The sequence below is a fragment of the Lactuca saligna genome, chromosome 1 (genome assembly GCF_052625555.1).
Source record: "Lactuca saligna cultivar CGN05327 chromosome 1, ASM5262555v1, whole genome shotgun sequence".
Lineage (NCBI taxonomy): Eukaryota > Viridiplantae > Streptophyta > Magnoliopsida > Asterales > Asteraceae > Lactuca > Lactuca saligna.
Window position 1 is genome coordinate 25,000,282 of NC_136417.1, and position 22,522 is coordinate 25,022,803.

General features: G+C 35.4%; 1 protein-coding gene across 1 annotated transcript; it reads right to left on the reverse strand.

Annotated features, from left to right (window-relative positions):
• Window positions 1-5,020: 5,020 nt before the first annotated feature.
• LOC145029315 (ribonuclease TUDOR 2-like) lies at window positions 5,021-9,908 on the reverse strand. Its single transcript, XM_078977890.1, has 14 exons — window positions 9,680-9,908; window positions 9,165-9,337; window positions 8,959-9,033; window positions 8,742-8,855; window positions 8,570-8,665; window positions 8,272-8,478; window positions 7,971-8,183; window positions 7,790-7,897; window positions 7,351-7,716; window positions 6,947-7,285; window positions 6,646-6,876; window positions 6,395-6,583; window positions 5,562-6,212; window positions 5,021-5,462 (listed from the first exon to the last, which is right to left on the reverse strand). The coding sequence occupies exons 2-14, from the start codon at window positions 9,312-9,314 to the stop codon at window positions 5,259-5,261; spliced, it is 2,943 nt and encodes a 980-aa protein (XP_078834016.1). The 5' UTR covers window positions 9,315-9,337; window positions 9,680-9,908; the 3' UTR covers window positions 5,021-5,258.
• Between the last annotated feature and the right edge of the window lie 12,614 nt (window positions 9,909-22,522).

Genomic DNA, 22,522 nt, shown 5'->3' on the forward strand with positions numbered 1-22,522 from the left:
TCTTTAATAATTTTAAATAAAACCTCACAAGTTGGACTAAAAATTTTGATTAAGCTCGAAACTGATTTGAGGTGAGAACTCCATCTAGTATCACCAGCTCGTTGTAATGTACCAATTTGATTAAGACCTCTACCGTCTCTAACTCATCAATAGAAATCTTATATGAAATTTCATCAGCTTGTGCATCTCTAAGTTGGTCGGCACGCTTGGAGGAAGCACCAACAACATTGACAACAAAAGATAATCGAGTAAAAAACTTCTGTAATGCAACAACTCCTCGTGAAGCGGTTATTAATGCTAATTGCAATCGATGGGCAAAACAATGAACATAATACGCAAATGGACAATCATTTGAAATCAATGCTTGCAAACCCTTGAAATTACCTCGCATATTGCTTGCACCATCATACCCTTGCCCACGGATTGACTTAAGATCAAGATTATTATGTGACAATACAGAATAAATTGCATTCTTAAGCGTTTGTGTTGTAGTGTCAGGTACATGAACAAGCCCAAAGAAACGCTCCATAACAAAGCCATCTTTATTTAAAAATCTCAAAACAATTGACATTTGTTTTTTATTAGACTGATCACGTGCTTCATCAACAACTAAACAAAATTTTCCACCATCAACTATAATATCCGATTATGTATAACAGACATTAGAAGGCTTAAAATCGGGGAGGCCATGGCCTCCCCCAGCCCCTAAGACAGTCCGTCATTGTTTCCACCCATTTCCTTTCCTTTATCTCGTTAAGTTGAACTCAGGAACGGGGTGTAAGAGTCAGGCGAATGGATCTAATAGGTTTATTTTTTTTTTAAGGGAAATCTCCAGAAAATCTCAATATTTTAGTTAAGTTTATGAAAAGTTCTCAAATTTTATTTTGTTAACAAGAAGTCCGGATTACCGGATAAACACTTCAAATCAACCATTTTTTTACCAGTAAACTATTTTTTTACCATGTTACCGTCAAAAAATTCATAATATTTTGGCCAAGTTTTTTAAAAATTTTTATTTCATTTTACTTCAACTCTTTTACTATTTTATTAAAAATATAGAAATTTCTTGGTTCAAGTTATAAATAGGATAAACGTCATTAAGCTTCATAAAATTAGGAATCAAAATCCTATATAACGAATTCTTTGCCACAAAATAATGACGTTAGCATCATTTTGAACTCATCGTCATCCATATACTTCATTTCCCATACAAATTTATGTTACAAGTATTGTAAGATATTTAAATTAAATGTTAAACAACTTACTATAATTTACCTAAAAGTATGTTAAAAGAAAACCAATTGTTATGTTCATATAAGAAACTTGACTAATGATAAATCAATCATTACAATAGTAGGTTAGGTGAGCATGTACGAATTCTAAAGAAAAACATGAGTTTTATTGTTAAATTGTAAGCATATATGAAATGTTAAACCTCATGACCTAAAACCTTAAAGTCTGACCCAAAGTCAAACTTAGTCCAAAAATCAACTCTATAGTCAAAAAGTGTGTCGTGTGACCTCCTAGGCACTCCATGCCAACTACAAGACAAAATAGTCAAGATTCCAGCTCAAAATAACGACTAGAAAAGCCCCAATTATTAGACTGGAGGGAGTGGTGCTACACTCCCTCCTCCTACCGTGTTTTTTTACAACACCCAAGGGGTGGAGAGACAGAGGACGAGATAGAGAAAGAAGAGAGAGAGATAGAGATAGAGGAAGAGAGAGCAAGGGAGCGCTCCCAATTTCTACCGTAGTCTCAAACTGCACTTCCAAAACCGCATAGAGGGGGTGGTGTTTCAGTGCCACATCAGCTGAAACCGCACCTGAACCTCACCCTACCCCCTCCAGCCTTACTTCATCTGACGACAACACTGGAAAAAGTTTTAAATTGTCTTTTTCTGGCTGTCAATGAATTTAAACAACTTTATTTGTTTATTTTATAAATCACTTTTATCTTTTTGTTAATTGTAGATAAGATTATTTGTTATATAGATATTTTATTAGGTATAATAAAATCATTAATTAATTATATTAGTGTTTAGGTTGTAAATTTTATATACATGATAGTATTGAGTTATATAGGACTAAACTTTAAAAATATGAGGAAATAATAAGGGTTTTTTTATAAGTATCTTCTTTTATTTTTCAATCTCATCCTCTTGGTTTGATCTTTTATCTTTTTTATTTATTTATTTATTTGTTTATTTATTATTATTATTATTATTATTATTATTAAATTTTAGTATTATTATTATTATTATTATTATTATTATAAATTTCGTATAAAATTTTAACAATAGAACGACATTATAAATTCGAATGGCTATATAAAATTGGTTTTAAATATTTTTTATATTTTAATATTAATATTATTATTGTTATTATTATTATATATTTCGAACAACATTTTATAAATCAGATATTATAAATTCGAACTGTTATAGAAAATCGGAATAAAAGCAAAATTTATCCTTATTAATTATGGATATTAATTGGTACTATATTACAATTGCATGGTGCGTTATGCGGATTGAAAACATTTAATCGAGCACTATACGATGTTTTCCATGCAGCCAAATGTTATGATTCGTAATTAATAGAGACAAACTTTGTTTTTGTTCTGATTTTATATAACCATTCGAATTTATAATGTCTGATTTATAAAATATTGTTCAAAATTTATAACTATAATAACAATAATAGTAATATTAATATTAAAATATAAAAAATATTTAAATAATGATTTTATATAACCGTTCGAATTTATAAAGTCGTCCGAATGTTAAAATTGTGTATAATAATAATAATAATTATAATAATAATAATAATAATAATAATTTGTGTTAAAAAAGAAAAAAATAATGTCAAATCAAATGTCAAAATTTTGATTTGATTGACTTTAGGGGGAGGGGGGGTAAATAAGGATAAGAGAGTACTTGTAGCACAACTCAATAATAATTAAAGTAAATTGCTCTGTTAAGTTGCAATAAAATCTATCATAAGGCTGGAGGGAGTGGTGCTATTGAAACCGCACTCCCTCCCCCGCCACATAAACGTCATGTTACTTTTTACCACTCAAGTGTGGTTTCTTGCCACACCAACGGTGTGGTGCCACACTTTTCATTTCTTTTATTTTTTTTTGTTTTTTTAAGTATTTTAATTTAATAAAACTTCCTTTTTTTTAACTATTTTAATTTAATATAACTTCTATTTTAATAAAAAAACATAATTTTTCATTACTTGAAAATTAAAAAAAATAGTACATTGCGTTACTAAAAAAAAATAAACTCACACACATGACATTTAAATAATTCTAGAAACTTAAAAAACATAAATAAAATAACTAAAGCAAATTACGTAAATTTTTTTTTGAGAGAATGGTGATTTAAAAAAAAAATAAAAAATTGAGAGAAAGATGAGATTTTGTTGTGAAAAAAAATTAAGTTGGTATGTATATATATAGGAAAGAAAAAGCAAAAAAAAAAAAAAAGAAAAGTTTAAATGCTCAACGGATCAATCCTTCCTCAACTAATCAAAACACACGGCTTTAGAGGACCGCACTGCGGCCAAGACCGCATGAGACCGCGGTCTGGGGGCAGTGTTCTCGTCCTATGTGGTACGAAGTGCGGTCTTGGACCGCACCCATACCGTGCAGTCTAATAAATAAAGATAATTTTGCTAAATGTCAACTTTTTATTCAATTTGACACATGTAATTTTCTTAGAATTTTTAATTTTTTTTTCACTTATCATTTTTGTATTTTTTTCATTTTTATTCAACTTCCACCTATTAAATATCACATCGTAGTAATTAATGTGAATTAATGTATATAATAAACATTCCGTTTGTGAATTTTTATTTGTATTTAATGAATTCTATTTATCAATTTATATTAATTAATTAGTTTTATTGGTATAGATTAATTAAGACAAATTACATAAATGGTCCTTATAGTTTATTCTATTTATTTCCAAAGTTTACTTTAAAAATACTTGGTTTTTACCTATTCATATTTAACATGATTTTTTAAAACATGATAATAATATTTTATTAGTATAGATTGAATTACTTATTCATCATTTAATTTATATTTATTTTAAAATTTTACTTTAAAAAATATTTAATGTCTATACCTTATATTTAACTTTTTAATCAATCTATGTAATACACCGATCTCACACCTTATATGTATTTATTAACAATTTGTATTGTGTGTTGTGAGATTTAATTTCAGTGAGGCATCTAAAACAATAATTTCCTGCAACATGCAACATTCAAGAAAGGTTGCCTTAGGATAATAAAAATGCTGCTTTAGTCTAGCATGGATACAACTTCTAAAAAGCGTCGTTCAAGGTGGTCCATTAGTGAACATTTTCTTTCTACACAAATAAACTCGATTGAAGTCACAAAATATATTCCAAATAGCATCTTCTTTGACCATAAAACCATAAGAATATTCGTCCATAAGTTTTTTTTTTCTTTTTTTTTTCTTTTTTTTTTTCCGAATCTTAAAAGACACACTTTAAGCAAAAAGCAAATGATTCTTACACAATTTTTATCCAATGTTTTCCCCAAAATCCCATGTTTATCCCTCCAAATTTTATCAAAGTACTCCATATTTAGGAACCAAGTCTACATGGGTTGAGACTCTTTTGCGAAAAACTTTGCACTCAAGAGAATTTTGTGTAGATTTTGGTAGGGAAATTGTTAGAAAAAACTAAATATTTTCGGAAAAGTTTCATTCTAGCCTCAAATTTTATTTTTTGAACAGAAAATTCTTGATTATTTGATTTTACCCGATAGTATATCATTTCCTGCTATAAGAAACAAAAAAGTTAAGACTTTTTTTTATTAAAAAATAAACTTTAAGACTAAATGAAATTTTTCTGAAAATAACTTTTAGACAATTTCACATTTTGATACAAGCGCTTTACTACAATACCCAAATGTCATAAACACAATTAAAGAGTAATTACGCACCTTCATCCGAAGGTAAAGAGTGTGTTTCCATAAAGCAATTTCGTGAAAAGATCTAAATATCAAAACTTTACCTTCTTTCATAGACACTCAAAGTCTCACACCGAGAAATAAATTTATAAAACCAACAAACATCCTCCTTATGCTCTAACACACTCCCACCCCACCTCTTCCCCTTATTAACCGTCTCTATATATAAATTAAAAAATAAATTAATTAAAAAAAAACAAATAAACAAAACTGTCCTCTCCCAAACACAACTACCAAAACCGGTGCATTTTAGCGTTTACCACCACCAGGTTTCTTAACAGAAGAAGGCAGAGGATTCTGATTCTCATCATCATCCGATTGAATATCACCATACTCCCATATCCCCAACCGCGCTTTACTCGCCTCCGCCTGACACTTCTCCAATTCATCCAAAATTTCTTGTTTCTCTTTCGGCTCCCACCTCCTCCTTTTCTCCAATCTCGCCACTCCCTCCTGAAATCCCAACAAAAAAAAAAAACCTAATTTCACTTCTATCCATAATAGAAACACAAAGGGTTTTGATTTTTTGAATAACTTAAACAGAGTACAAACCTTGAGCATTATAGCATTAACGCTCTCACCAAATTCCTCATCGATCAAAGTCACCATGAGAATATTCCCGGTTCCTTGCCCTTTGACTTTTCCACCAGACACATCTCTCTCTTCAATCACGGCTCTGAATTCCTTCGGACCGTTTAATGTGGTGTCGCTTAGAAGCATGGCTGCTTCATGACCGTAATCCTCCTCCAATGTTGGAACTTTAAGATACGCGAGGCTGCACAGCTGAGCCATCCCTGGTGCAGATGATACAGATTGATCCAACGGACGTAATTGATTGTAGGTCACGACTTCTTGGTTTCCATAATCCATGTAGAAAACTTCGAATTTGTCTTTGATTGATTCAACAGCGCCACGTGGAGTGTTCACAACCATTGCTCGGTTCCATGAATTATCTGCAGTGAATTGAGCAAGGACGATATCGCCTTTTTTGGGGTTGAATGAGCCGATAACCGGAGCTTCTTTTAGGGTTAAAGAAGCGAGTTGGTTTTGAATGGCGGCGACTTTTTGATCGGAAACCGCCTGGACGTAAAACTTGCCGCCGCCTAGGACTTCCGTCACCACCGCCTTGAATTCCTCTTTCTGCTTTTTATCTTGAGTTTGACCATTCGTAACTTCCACTCCTTCAACATAATTTTCCCATATCTGCACAACAAAATTTTATTCTTAGTTTCAAATTTAAGTAAAATGACTATTTGTTCCATGAGTGTAACTGATTTTTGAAGTTTTGGTCCGAGAAAACTTTTCAGGACTAAAATTGAAAGAATCGGTAAAATTCAAGGGCCAAAAGTGTAATTTAATATAAAATAGAATCAAAGCTTTCTTGCCTTCAATTTCTGTTTCTTGGCAAACTGTTCAGCCTGAGCAAGAAGATGAGCATCTGGAATCCTATCACTTCCAAATGAAGTCTGAAGCCTTGCGAGACCAGCTTCTAGAAGTGTAATCGCAACGTTTGTTTTCGAGTCCCATAAAGAACCCAAGAAAGTACCCGTTCTATCAACGGTTTCCACTTCAATCTGAAATTAAAAATTATAATAAATAAAAATTAGTATAAAAAAATGGAATTACGAAGTAGTACCTCAACATCTCTCTGCATTATTTTCCGTCTCATAAATGAAATCGCTTCATTGGAATACGGCTCCTCCCGACCTGGACATCGGACACCCGAAAACGAGAAAGCAATGCTGCACGTTTCTTTAGGAACAAAAAGCTTAAACCGATGACCACTGAGAACGTATTCAACAACAGCCGACATTCTCCGATTCCGTTGTAGAAAAGGTAAAAAATCCTTCGCTTTCTTCGCCGATGCCTGAACGGAATCGGAATTAGAATTAGAAATATTTCAAATTCGGTATAACACATATCACTAGAATACTAACAGTTAACAGATCGGTGACATGCATAACCGGAGGATCTTTGGAAGAATGAATTCCTTTTCTTCCGGAAGTTGCGCGAGATTCAGCAGCAAGAAGAGTCTCATAATGATTCGATCTTTCTTCAAAATCTCGATGTCTGATTACAGTGCCAAACCCACGGGCAATAACAAGCTCAGCGACGTTTACACCTGGCTGTTGTGAAATGTCCAAACCGTCCTTCCCTTGGGACAACAAAAACACAGAGCCAAACCCCATTACTCGTGTATCAGTAGGCCCGGTAGGAGCCGCCGCCGAGCCGTCGGCTGTCGGAACCTTCCGTGAGTACTCCATTGAAACTTTAACCTAAATAAACAACAAAACAAGTAAATAACATTTTCCTGTTGGGGTTTTTATAAAATTTTACTTACTTGTTTGCCAATTAAGCGTGTTCTTAAGAACTCCCTGGCTTCACGGGCATATGGGGCGGGTTTTTCGTCTCTTCTGGGATTTCCTAATTTGGGGCACCGGATGCTTGAAAGGTTCACTCGTCTTTCTGCTGATGGACTACCGAATGGGGAAGAATCGTCTGCAACAATAATGCAGTCCCCACTCACAACTTCAACCACCTTTCCGCTGAAATTGTCTGAAATAGCCTTCGAATTTGTAGCTGGAGGTATGTAATTTGTCCAGAGTCTTATCTTATTCTTCTTTGCTTGAAGTTCTGCAGCTTTTAACTTCCTTCTAGCTTCATCTTCCATCATACTTGCACTCCACTCAACATACTTGGCAAACCCCTAACAGAACCAATCATTGTATAAATATCGTTCGAGTCACATAAAAAAAAGTGAAAAGTGAAAACAGAATTACATTTTCTATAAGCTCAAGAGCAAGATCCTTTGCTGATTCGCCATCAGGGTAATACACTGAGCCTATCAAATTGCTAAACTTGTCAACACCTTCTAGAACAATCCGGACCTGTAAATTACTTTGTTAATTGTTACACAAATTGGTAGAAAAAGTGAAAGGGAGAGAGAGAGAAATAACTTACATCTCTATTTAGAACACGAATCTCACTAAAATGTTTAGCTTCCCTTCCATAAGGATCAGGGGCAACTTCATTGTAGGTTGACGAGACTGTAACTCTTTGTGCTGATGTTAACGAGCCACGAATCTCAGAATTTGAATCTCCATTGAGTTCTTCAGAGGGCATTTCGGTAATTGTAGCAGGTTCAACCGTTGTTCTTCTTCCCATTGATGGTGCCTAGGCAACAATCAAAGGACTAAATTAGGGCAACATATTTATTAAGATAATTACATTGGTGATGAAAATGAGAGATGCATATATATACCTGGATTCCAGCAACAAACACTTGAACAAATTGAAACTCTGGAAGCAGATAAACACGAAGTGAGCTCCCATCACGAACTTGCTCTACAATTGCTTCCATGGATCTTCCTTTATTTGAAGCTAAGAGCCCCATTGCATCCAAATTGCTTGGGTCACCAACAGCTGATGGTGGAAGGTTCCTGATTGCAGCTGCAGTAGCACCAGGAGACTGAATCCACCGATTCAACACGGTGATCACATATCAGCAACAAATGAAGATAAATCAGTAACAGTATGGTGTGTGAAAGTACGATACTAACCCTGTTCCATAGACCTACTCCTTGTTGCCTAGCTTGTTCTTCAATGCGTAGCAATTCAGCATGTTCAGGAGTCACCTCTCCTTTAGCCTCCTTAACCTGTAATTACCATTTTCAGCTATGGCATAAGATTTCAGAATTGTGAGAAGATAAAGATAAAGGGAAGGTGAATTACCTTTGCCCAGCCATGAGTAACAACCTCCTTTGCAATATTTGTAGTACCAATGAAGAGACTGCAAAATTCCCTGGAGAAATTTGGGATGGTGTATTCCGTTTTGAAAACAACATCCTAGCAAACAGACAGAAGTAAGATGAATTAATTACCTTGATATAGATTTTATAAATACAAGGTGACAAATAGAAGATGGTTTTTATGATTTATGAATAAGCACCTTTCCTACGCACAACTTTCGTAAGAATTCTCTGCTTTCCCATGCAAATGGGTCATCGGTGCCTCCTCTACGGGCCTACACAAAGAAAATAAATTTAATGAATTGTATATGTGATAATCAAGAAATTAAAGTGTACATAATGTATCTCAAATCTCAATATAACTAGCTACAAGTTTTAAAGCATAGTGAAGTCAAAAAGGGCATACGAGTCTTGGGGCTGAAAGATGAGCCAAAACTATAGTCTTCTCCGGGGGGATTTCAGCTTTGGTAAATCCCATTATCAGCAAGGAGTCTCCAGATGGAACAGCTTTCACTCTTCCTCTGAGCCACCCTGAAGTTGCAGCTGCTTGCGCCATTACAATTTACAACCACTTAATATCTGCAAATATAAAACATTCACCACATTGGAAAGAAGCTTAGAAGTAGTGAACGTATTAACATATATAAATGTAAATAGCAGTTATATATTATTAAATCATCTTTTTTTTTCAAAAGAATGGCCATAACACAATATCCAGGTCGGTATACAATAATGCAAATATAGAAATCAGAGTAAGACGAAAACACATTCATGCAATAGCGTTCGTGATCATTAAATAAAACCGCAGCCGATCTATTGATAATAAGCTACACTTCGTAGTAGTGTAAGAGTGCTGAAAGGCCTAAATTAAAACATATCGAATAAATAAGTATCAGTTTAAGATCTGAAAAGGGACGATACCTGAAGGCAGAATCCGATGGATTGATCAACGAACTCAAACACACGAAAACCGAAAAGCGGAATTATAAAATAAAACTAATAAGAAACCAGAACTGAAACGTATGACTATCAAAATCTAGACATAATAAATGCCGATTCGCATCGGAACTGATACTTATTCGAAATTGAGAGAACGGGAATTATCCAGACGGCGGATCAAAGGTGAAAACCTCGAGGAATGTTTTTGATACTAAAAAGCAAAAGAGACGTATTTATGTAGCTATGAATATAACTTGGTAGTGATATTGCCCTCCTCTACAGGTGAAATTACTATAATGCCATTAAGTGTCGCATAAATGTTGAAGTTGCTTGAGCGAGATATATGGACTAAAGTTTCAGTATTTTTATAGGTTTGATAAAAAAATCTTAAACTTTATTTTTTTACAATAAATAAATAAAGTTTAGAAATTTCTTATTAAATTGATAAAAAGATTAGAACTTTAATATATATATATATAACCCTACTTTAATAGCCAATAAGAAAATATGTTGTCAATATGACTTTTTTATTGATGATTTAGGTTAGTTGATTGAAAATTTTGATTTTTACATTGTAGTTTTTTCAATTAACTTATTATATTTATAATTTTGTTCTAATATCAATCAAATGATTCGTTCTTCATGTTTTCCTAATAACCATTTTCCCAATTATGACATTACATTTACAATTTTGTTGTAGTGACAACAAATTGATCGATTATCATCGATCTAGAAGGTTATCAAATAAACAACGTGACAATATTGTGATGTAAAAGTCATGTCGGATCTTATGTGGCAAGATTGAGTTTCAAATATAGGGTTTGCATCGAACCCAATTTCACATATCTTCTTCTCTTCTTCTCCTATTCTTATCAGAGTATTTCATTACAAATGACGTCTGAAGGTCGATCGAGTGGTTTTAACTCATTTACAAATAAAAAAACTGGCATAGCACCCTTTCAAGAGATGTTATTATGGTTTAGAAGCTTAATTGTGAAAACCCCTACAAGGTCGATCCAATGGTTCAAACTCACTAAGTATCTCCTAGATCGACATTGTAGGAGTTTTTATTTACTTGTTGTGCAAATCGAGCTTTTAAACAATAATAACATCTCCTAAAAGGGTAAGTATGCTATTTTCATTGACTTTAAAGCGAGTTTGAACCACTGGATCGATGAAAACCATATATTTGAAATTTAATCGTGCCACATAAGATCCAACATGGCTTCCACATCATAATATTGCCACGTTGTTTATTTAGTAACATTCTATATTTGGTAACTGGTTAATTCGTTGCCATGGAAACAAAATTGTAAATGAAATGAACAAAACATTGTGTTAAAATCGAATTTTAGTAAATTTATTGACTTTATTGCAATTTGGGAAAAGTGGTTACCGAGAGAACATGGAGAATTAGTCATTTGGTTGATATTACAAGAAATTTGTAATTATATTGACTTAATTGAGAGGGAAAAAATATACGATATCAAAATCAAAACACTTTTCACACCAAGACTTAACTTCTTGCAAAGTTGCAAATGGATCTTCAAGAAGAATATGTACTTTGATTAAGTCCAGTTTGCCTTTTACTCTTATCCCTTAGGATTATTATCCCTAGAATATAAGCAGCCTCTCCTAGATCCTTCATAGCAAAACACATTCCAAGCCAAGACTTAACTTCTTGCAAAGTTGGAATGTCATTTCCTATAAGAAGTATGTCATCAACATACAATACTAGGAAGGTTACTATACTCCCACTAGCTTTGACGTATACATAAGACTTATCTTCACTTCAAGAGAAGCCAAAGTCTTTGACCTTCTTTTCGAAACAAAGATTCCATCAGCCAGAAAAGACCGATTTGTTTATTCTTGATTTTGAAAATCAGAGTATCTTTTAAAGAAATACGTTGTGGAATTTATTCCAAGAAAAACATGATAAATATGTTATCAAATCGAGGAAATGTATTTTATTTATTTTAAAACTTTAGGATGTCATCGTTAATACATGAACATAAACATAAACAGAACTTACATTCATTTACACTAGTGATTTTACATCTCCTTTAATCTCTCAGTGTAACGTAGCTTCGTATCGACACTTGTGATACAAATAAATTTAGTGGGTCAGGTTGGAAAACCTGGTGAGTACATCGGGGTTTTCAATCCACAATAATAAAATTATTATGTTTTATCATCAGACAATTAACTCAATTACTCATCCCTATTATCTTCTTTTATTTCTTAAGGATCTGCCCTAAGAATAATCTATCACTCATTCCTAAGGATTCCTCCTAAGGAATAGGCATGATGTCTCATCGTCGTCAGGGTTTATACAATATGCACTGAGTCCATATCGCTGCCAGGGTTTATACAACATGTGCTAAGTCCATAGCTCTCATTTATTAAGAATCATTTATCACTTATTCCTAAGGATTCCTCCTAAGGAATAGGCACGAAGTCACATCGTCGCTAGGGTTTATACAACATGTGCTAAGTCCATAGCTCTTATTTATTGACAATATTATTTTCGAGAGTCCACTCACAATACATGTTAATAGGATTTTAGAGTACATCTAATGAATATATTGTTCACACAGCTACAGGTTGCGATCCTGTTAGTGTTCCACGAACCGTCTAGAATAGTCCATGGTTGTCATCCATACTTTACTGAATGACGAGGGCCAATGTTTGGGTAAGGGCTTCTCTCATATTCCACCTCTCACCCTCAACTCATGATCTATATCACTGATCATCTGATTCATCCAACTCATCTTTCATCACATACCAACTATTTCATCTACCCATGTTTTACCCAACATTTTTGTAGATATAAAATACATATACAGTTGAAATCATTTAAGACCTGTATAAATCATTCATTCAACATCCATCTCAAATAAACAAACAATATATATTCACATAGCACGTATTTTATATAAAATACTTCATATCTTTGTGTAAGATGAAAGTAACTATGCACTCACGTGATTTAACGATAATCGGGCAACACTTCATATATCTTAAAACAATCGTTTCCGATGAAACCGGGAGCTTTATTGAAAATCGGGCCTTGCGAGGGTTGAGCTTCAAACTGAAAAGATAAATTTCTCGGAGTTATCGGGCACTTCAGGACATTCTTCAGGTGTTAGGTGTGATCCCGGGGCTTCAAGGGATGTTGGTATAGCTTAAAATGGTTTAGAGGTGAAAATGTGTGAAATTTGGTAACATTAACCGGGAGGGTTCGCACCTCCCTTTATATAGGGCGAGGCCTCAGACCGAAGGTGGAAGGGAGAAGGCACGCGAAAACAGCGAGGGGGAGGAGGGACACACGTCGGATGCGAGGCAAGGCAGGTGGTAACAACGAGGCGAGGTGGCAAGGCACACGACTTGGTTCGCAGGCGAACACGGGTCCGAGCTCGGATGTGCCACCGGTACGACGTGCATTGCTTTGCAATTGGACCTGTGCTTCGAAATCACCTGCTCGGACATGGGGCGGGCTCGCATGCTAGGCGCCGTGGCCGAACCTTGACCTTGTGTATGCGAAAATTCTCGGTTTTTATGCTCCGAACTTCAAAAATTCATAACTTTCGGATACGAGCTTTGTTTCCGATGTTCTTTATATGCATGCGTAGGTGAGATTATACTCTAAAACTTTCGTTTAGACTCTGTTGGCTAATTTTGAATTTATATTTTAATATTATTATTTTTAACATATCGGGACAAGAAATTCCGTTAAAAATTCATAACTTCTTCATCCTACGTCCGTTTTCATCTATCTTTTCACCGTTGTAATGCTATTGACGAGACCTTCGATTCTCGTTTAGGTTGTGTCGGCTAAAAATCACTTGATATAAAATTCGAGTTTTTAGCTGTCTACTGTTAAGCTGAAACTTTGGAAAATCATAACTTCCTCATACGAAATCAGATTTGGGCATTATTTTTATGCACGCTTCCGATTTAACGAACACTACGTCTTTCATATAGATTGCTAAGGCTAAAAAGCACTTTATCATAAATTCACTTTTTATGTCACACAACGTCATGTCGGTTCTGTCGCGAAACTTCGACAGGTCATAACTTCTTCGTTATAACTCGGATTTCAGTATTCTTTATATCTCCAGAATCCTTATTTTAACCACTACAACTTTCTTCATAAATATCAGGTTTATCCAATATTTATTTTCGACGTATATTTTTATCCATTAATTTATTAAATCACAATAATTAAGTTTAAAGCACATAAATTCACATAATTTATTCTTATTACTTCAAAACATGTTACAATAGTTAACTTGGACTATTAGGATACTTTGCATGAACAAAACCCTTTGCATTACATTATTAGGATACTTTGCATCAACAAAACCCTCTGACTAACTCATGTAAACATCCTTAGCCAACTTCTCATTAAGGAAAGTGGTTTTGACATCCATCTGCCAAATTTCATAGTCATGAAAGGAAGCTATGGCTAGCATGATCCTGATAGATTGTATCTAAGCTACTGGTGAGAAGGCTTCGTTATAGTCAACCCCCGGTGGTTTGAGTAAAGCCCTTCACAACCAACCATGCTTTAAATGTGTGCACATTACCATGCATATATGTATTCTTCTTGAAGATCCATTTACCAAACCGAATGGGGTGAAATTTCTCAGGGGAGCTATTAGCAGAGATGCTAGTTTCATTAGCAACTTAGCCATAAAGAGAGCTGAAGGCTTTGTGAATTTGATGCGCCTTCTTCCACAATTGTCTAGCCCACAGGAAATCGGCACCTCCTCTACAGCAAGGATACCCTGGCCGATTTCCTCCTCTCTCCTCTCTCTCAAATCATTCTCTTTGCTAGTTGGTGTTTGTAAGCCATTAGAGGAGTGACAATTGTGACTCTAAAGCTCCAAGAACAAGAAGATCAAACAAGTGGTTTAAGGTATGATTCTAACTCTGGTTTTGTATTGTTCTTTTACCTAATTAGCCATTAGGAGTCTTGGATTCAATGCATGTTTAATTAGAGAAACCTAGATCCAAGCATTAGGGTTTGTATGCGCACATAGGAATGTTCTTATGTACAAAACCCATCAATTTTATGTGCCTTATACTTATTTATAAAATATAATAAATTAACAGTGAAAATAAGTGTCACAAATAAAAGTGTAGATAAACTCAATATCTATGAAGAAAGTGGTAGTGGTCGTGACTAGGATTCTGGAAGTATAAAGAACGTCGAAATCCAAGTTATAACGAATAAATTATGACCTGCCGATATTTTACGGCTAAACCGGCACGACATCCGCTTAACGTAAAAAGTAAATTTTTGATAAACTACTTTTTATCCTTAGAGATCTAAATTAAATTTGTAGTATACGTTAACCCAAGAGCGTGCATAAAAAGAATGCTCAAATCTGACTTCGTATGAGTAAGTTATGATTTTTCTAAGATTTGGCATAGCATTGCACAACCCGAAATTCGAATTTTAAATCGATCGATTTTTGGTCAACATAACCTAAATGATAATTGAACATCTCATTAATAGGATCCCAACGATAAAAAGATAGACGAAAATAGAGTCCGTATGTAGAAGTTATGAGATTTACACGGTCATTTAACAGTGTAATCTTCTCAAACGATTCAATTTAAAATCGGTCGAGAATTAGCTGACAGGGTCAGAAGAAGAGTTGTATATCTTGGCAATACCTGCGTGTACATATATAAAAAAAAACTTCAAAAATGGAGCTCGTATGTGAAAGTTACGGGATTTACAAGTCGACAAAGTGTTGCTACAAAGGGGGTGACGCGGCTAAATCCGGGTAATTGTTGTAACACCCCAAAAATCATGACCGAAAATTTTGGACCGCAACAATCTCATTTCTGAATGCCCTGAGCCTCTCCTCCATGATCTCCATCATACCCTCCTTGATCGTCCCAAAGATAGTTGAGATAGCGTCAAGGATCCCCCTCGTAACCTTTGTTGTGATGAGCCCATGCAACCTCTCGTCAATGGTCTCAATAGTGTTACCTGACCCAAACCCAGATCCTGACCCTGATCTTGATCCTCCTGCTCCAAACCGTGCCACCACCATACTGCTCTACAATACCATAAAACATAATGATCAGGATGTTCCATAGAAGGGATCTTCCTAGGGGTGTCAAAAATACCCAAACCCGACCCGACCCGACCCAAACCCGAATAAGTTTAAACGGATCGGGTTTAATAGGGTTAAAATTTCATATTCGGCTTATTCGGGTTAACCCGATAAACCCGAACTATAATTAGGGTCGGGTTTCGGGTTCGTTCTATAACATTTTTTCGGGTTCGGGTTGACCCGAATAACCCGAATAATAATACTTAATCTCATCAAATACTTGAAATGCCATGCTTGATGATCACTAATAAATACAATCCTATTAACTAAATTATTTTTGATCTATCTAATGAATCTATATTATATTTATTAACTTATCTTATACCTTTCTCACTGTTGGCTTTTCTTTTTCCTCATTCTTGGCTTTTGACGCATCATGTTTTGATACTATTTTTAATTCATTTGTTGATTTACAATTGATATATGAATGATACCATGAAAGTATTTAATTGAATAAAACGTGCACTTAGTTTCTTCCTCGAATCACTTGCATGGACTTTCTATTATTCATGCACCCAAAATGTTCCTGCCATAATGATAAACAAACTCAAAAGTAAAACCTTATGTGAATCAGAAATTCTACCAAGTTAGTTAAAAAGAATGTAATGTTTGTTTATCAACCCGACTAACCCAATTGACCCGAACCTATTAATCCGAAATCTGATTGACCCGAACCCGACTAACCCGTAGCTTAATAGGGTCGGGTTTCGGGTGATTTTTTCAAATTAAAAAACCAAACTAACCCAAACCGTTTAACCCGAAACCCGATCAGGTTGACCCGATTAACAGCCCTAGATCTTCCCACACCGGTCCTCCATAGAGCTTCCAGGTCTAACATTGGTTTGTGTACAGGTCCTATGTTTTCAGTAGTACGGACCCAATAATACCTTCCACACCTACTTGTACCTTCTCCAAAGCTCTACCCGATAACTTTAATTCGTCCTAAAACAAATCATATCTCACACACTCCGACATAGCCCAAATCCTAAGCTAACCTAAGATTTCTTCCATCCCTATCAAGCCAAAACTCAATCACAACAGGTTGCCTTATGCATGCAAATTATACACAGAAAATGATCAAATAGACTTTCAAATAATAGACTCTACCCTAAGACCACAACCAAACAAGAAACATGTAATAAGACCAAATCAATCATTCTGAGGCTATAAGACCCTAACTGTATACAATTTTGTAAGCATACACGTAGCAAGATTCATATGATTATCATAACTCACATATCAGTAAAACATGGCTAACATGCTGGGGGAACTACTTACTTGGCTCAGTTGATTGCACGCATTGCATTCTCCTTTTTCTTATTCTAACAAGTTTTGAATTTTTTTTTTGAGAACAGTTTTACCATTTCCTTAGTTTGAGTCCAGACACACTTGAGAGCGTGCCCGAATCCCTCAAACCACGGCTCTGATACCAACTTGTAACGACCCAAAATTTTCCAATAAATTTATCATTGTTAATTAGCTAAGAATTTCCATAAAATGTGGAGTACATTAAGCTTTGTTTCCAAAATTCATAACATTATCATTTATTCATAACATTAGAGTGTCCCATCAAAACAGATGCCGAAGAGTGCATGTCACGCCATCAAGCCTTGCCTTGCCCTTAGGCTCCGAAGTACCTGAAACAATTCAACAAACTATAGGCTAATGCTTAGTGAGTTCCCCAGAGCAAACCCACACACAATCCACATAATCACATAACATATTAGCCACAAAGCTACATATATCACATAAGCCATGCATATAACATAAAGGGATGTCGTGAACTCGTCCCCAGGGTCTTACTCCAGGATGCCATGGGCTCCCCACATGGTCTTACACCTATGTGCCATGGGCTCTCGCATGGTCTTTAATAGGAAAGCCATGGGCTCTCCACATGGTCTTACATCCTGTTGCCATGGACTCTCCACATGGTCTTTAGTAGGAAAGCCATGGGCTCTCCACATGGTCTTACATCTAGGTGTCATGGGCTCTCCCATGGTCTTCCATACAAGCATACCACATATACAACTAGCATCCAATCCTAGCACATAACCAACTATCATGTCTCATAATATAACTACAACTAGAGTACCACAAATCATAAATGGGTCGTCCTTGGTGCATTCGACCCATTGGTATGGTGAGGAGACTCACCTCTCTAATGCTGAACTGATAAGCTAAGATCATATATTTTCCATGCACTGGTCCTTCTCAACTGCCTATTATCAACATGTGATTAACTTGTCACAATCCCAATAAATACCCTCAAAGTCAACCCTGGTCAAAGTCAAGGTCAACAGTCCAAGTTGACCTCAACTCGCCGAGTGCATCGAGCAACTCGTCGAGTTCCTCCCGAATTCATTCCACTGAATCCCGAGCCAAGTTGTCGAGTCACCTTAGTGACTCATCGAGTTCATCAAATGTCCAAAAGAGCTAAAGTCCATTCAGGCCAAAATCCTAGTCCTTCACTACACTCAATCGGAAACTTAAAAACGGCAAACCCTACCCAGACTTGTTGAGTCAACTAAGGGACTCGATGAGTTCCTTCATTCCCTTTCATGTTCAGCCCTTTTTAGTGGGGTCTAAGGTCCCATACTTCAGATTCCACCTCTCCTAGTGCAGATACCACGTAAAATCGCAAACTTTACATGCATTCAAGGTCCTCTAAGGTCATAACATCAAAACTAAGCTTCCTACAAGGTTTTTGTGCATGGAAAGGGCCTAGGCTGGATAAAGTGAGTAACTTTATGTCGTTGGGGACCTAAAGAGGTCCAGATCTGGAACTATATCCTTGTGATAAGTCCAGATCTGAGTAGGACTCCATTTTGCACCAAAAATAGCCATTTACTTCCAAGGAAAGGGATCTAATAAACTAGAGTTCAATGTAATGACTTTATCCCTCAAAATGGTGGCCAATACATTGTAGATGTAATATCTACTGCTTCTCTCCTTACTCCTTCTTCAAGCTCTAAAAACCTTCACAAACACACTAAAATTGCTCAAAAAAACTCTTTCTCCCACTCAAGAAGGTGTAAGGCCCAACTAGGGTTTTCTATATCAAGAGAGTTGGATTTAATCCAACCAGCACAATTAATGGGGTCTTTTCTATATCTATTCATACCTAAGTGAATAATTGGAAGAGAGTCTTATAAAAAAAATCCGTTGTGAAAAAGATACTAGACTTGTTCCCGTAAAACTTCAACTAGATGATATCTTTACAAAAAGACATTTATGACCTCTTTTCAAATTGTCTATGCAAAGCTCCTTATTGGTCCAATACTTAGCTTGAAATGAGTATTAGAAATTTAGAACTAAAATTCAATTCAATTTGATTTTTTAATTATTACAAAATGAGGATAATTTTGTTATATATTTTCCTTGTATGTATATCTTTAGTAATATATGTCCCCATCAATGTAAATCGTTATATTCAAGGTGAAAAATATACTAAATTCTGCAAAAAATTAAAATGATCAAACTTGATAATAACAACGATAGTTTTTTGGGATTTATTTAAATCTATTGGTAAAAATAAATTATCGTATTATAAGAGTATCTCTAATGGTTAATTTCATTTTTAATATTATTTTTCTAGTAACTTGTATTTAACAAAAAAGATTATATATATTAAACACCATCTCCAACTGTTATCCTTTTCAAATTCTTTTTTATAAAAAAGTACTTTATCATTTATACATCTTAAACATTTTTTAAACTTCCCTCGTTCAATTTATCATTTTTTACTAGCATGCCATATCTTATAGACATTTAATGCCAAAAAAAATATTGGGAATTTTTTTTCTAAACTTTAATAGGTAATAAAATTGTCACATATAGTCATAGAAATATAAAAACGATAAATATTGTATAACCTCAATGTTTTATAATATTTTATATATATAATTTTTTAATTTTGAAGGTTTTGACAATTTTTATTAAATTATATAACTTTTTTATAAAATATATTTATTTTATTTTGCTTATTGAAATAATTGATCAACTAATAAAAATCTAATATCTAAATATAATTATATTGTAAAATAAAATATTGTTAAATATGACAAAACTTAAAAAAATGTTAAAAAAATAGTTTTTAAAGTTATGTCTCCAAAAAAATTCTTCTAATGGTAACAAATTTTTTAAAAGCTTTTTTAAAAGTAAAGGAACTTAAAAAGAACTACGTTACCTAGTTTGACAAAATGATCCGGGGAAATGAAATTCTTAAAATAAGCTTTCCTTTAAGGGTCATATTGCTCTCGGCTCCCACATATTTTCAGAAATGTTCTTTCTAACCCTCTAATTTATTTAACATAACGTCCAGCTATGAAGTACCCTATAAGCTTGAATCTGTTTATTGTCACCACCTAAATCATGGCTGCAATTTCTTGGCAAAAGGAACAACTTTTTTCATATCTTTTCTTGTAAAACTGTGGTAGGAATAAGTTGGGTAAATGGGAAGTCAACAACACTCCACCAAACAAATTCTTAACTGAACATCATGCAAAGGGAATGAAGGTGAATAACAAAACAACAATTACAAAAGTAAACCAAGCTCTTAACTCCTTGTTTTGATTTTCACGTGCCCACAAGAACACCTACCCAAGAACACACAAAGTTTATGGTTTTTACTCGTATGCAGAATGGATTTACATATATACCAGTGGACATAAATTGTTAGATATTGTACAGAAACTATGATTAAATTCACCGTTCTTAGATTGGCGCTCTTCATGTTGGTTCTGGTTCTTCGTCCAAGTACTGAAGGCCAGGTAGTAGTCCCTGTGGTACCACTCACCCCTTTTATCCCTCGCCCACTCTGCAATTACCAAATGGCCCTTGCTAATCAAGCTTGTTTATATCTCCCATTCACACAAGTACCTCCTCAAGCACCTCGCGCCCCATTTGGTCCACCATCACCTCCATCAGATGACGAAAGGCACGAGCACAGACATGGACATGGACATGGACACAGGCATGATGATGATGATGATGATGATAATGAACATGAGAAAGAGCATAAGCATAATCGTGGACATGGTCATAGACAACATAATCATCGTAGGCATCACCGACATAGAAACACACCCATGCAAGATGAATGTTGCAAGTGGTTGTCGCAAGTTGATGATCAATGTGTTTGTGATCTTCTTGTTCGTTTGCCTCCTTTTCTAGCGAGACCTGTTCATAAGTATACTGTAATAGTTGGTGGCTCATGCAATATCACTTACGCATGTGGAAGTCGATTCAGGGTCTAAAATCTGTGTAGGACTTTTAACACTTTTTATGCTTTTGTAGTTTCTGTAGATTGTGATTCTATAAAATTTTCAAGCGTTATCTTTATTTTTGGATCTAATAAAAAAAAAATCATAATTTGTGTTTTTGTTTTTTTTATATCAATCATATATATATATATATATATATATATATATATATATATATATATATATATATATATATATATATATATATATATATATATATATATATATATATATATATATATATGGTGCAACATGCTATGGTAATTACTAGAAAATCCCGGTTTTCTTAGGTTTTTCGGTTTCTAGTTCTAGATCCACTTTACATGGTTCCACCCGATCCGCTTTGTAATTTGCGTGTTTTCTGGCGTTTCACACTATTGGAAGCCTCTTCCGGTGGACGAACTGAGGCAGCTAGCATGACCCCCTCTATGTGAGAAACATAATTTATTACTAGGGGGTTCTAAGGATTCCAACCGTGCTCCCGATGAAGGTCCTTCGAAACTACCGGAGGAAGCACATACCAGGGCGACTGAACCGCCCCATCATACGAGAGAGGAAAACATCGAAACAACCATCCTCGTTCCCTTAATTGAAGGAGTTGTAAAAAAGACTGGGTCTTCACCTCCTCACGGTCTTGCCTCCACCTATTCTGGTAAAAACGCAACCACCCCCTGCTGATGGGTTCTCATCCGAATGCTTATAAACCAACTTGGAGACTAACTGCTCGGGACCTTGTCTCTGATAATGACATCGCTCTCAATTGGTGTCAGCGTGCATTTCCTCCTGCCACAAATGAGGCCCTAAGCGTCCCGTCCGATGAGCATAAGGCTGATGACTTGTGTTACGCTGCCACCCAAGTGTCGTCTTATTTAGTCGTGGTCGCCGAACACATCTCTGAGATGGAGACCCTCAAGACCGATTTGGATAGAAGGAGCATTGAATGGAGAGAACTAAAGGCCCAAGTGGCGAAGTTAGAAGCCAATAAGAGCAGCTTGGAGGCTGGGCAGGAGGCAGTGTGTTGTGGGAGGGCAGCTTGGCGGATCCAGCGATAGAGTTGGTGAAAGAGGTGCAGGGCCTGAATGCTCATGTGGGGGTCCTGATGTTGGAAAACACAGGTCTGAGCAAGCGGATAGTGGAGTTGGAGGTTGATCTGGTGATTGAGAATGTCGCAAGGGGAGCGTTGGAAAGGGATATTTCTTGGGTCCTTAGTGGAGGGCTCAGTCGGGTCGTAGATAGGTTGATTGAAAGTCCACAATTCCTCCAAGGCTTGGTTCTTGTGAAAGAAGCTTGTGTTGCTGCTGGTGTGGAACAGGGTAAAAGGATTGTTTGGGAGCACGTATCCGCCAGGGAGGCTGAACCAAAGCCTGAGGAGAATGTGGCAGCCAAGACTCAAGAGATGGAAGACGCCTTGGTGACTTTCACGAAGACGG

What these genes read in the sequence shown, in the direction of transcription:
- LOC145029315 (XM_078977890.1), bottom strand. Translation starts at nt 9,314, where the DNA reads ATGGCGCAAGCAGCTGCAACTTCAGGGTGGCTCAGAGGAAGAGTGAAA. An exon ending in TAATGCAGAGAGATGTTGAG is followed by an intron (nt 6,584 to 6,645) that starts GTACTACTTCGT and finishes TTTTAATTTCAG; the next exon opens with ATTGAAGTGGAAACCGTTGA. An exon ending in CCAAGAAACAGAAATTGAAG is followed by an intron (nt 6,213 to 6,394) that starts GCAAGAAAGCTT and finishes TTTGTTGTGCAG; the next exon opens with ATATGGGAAAATTATGTTGA.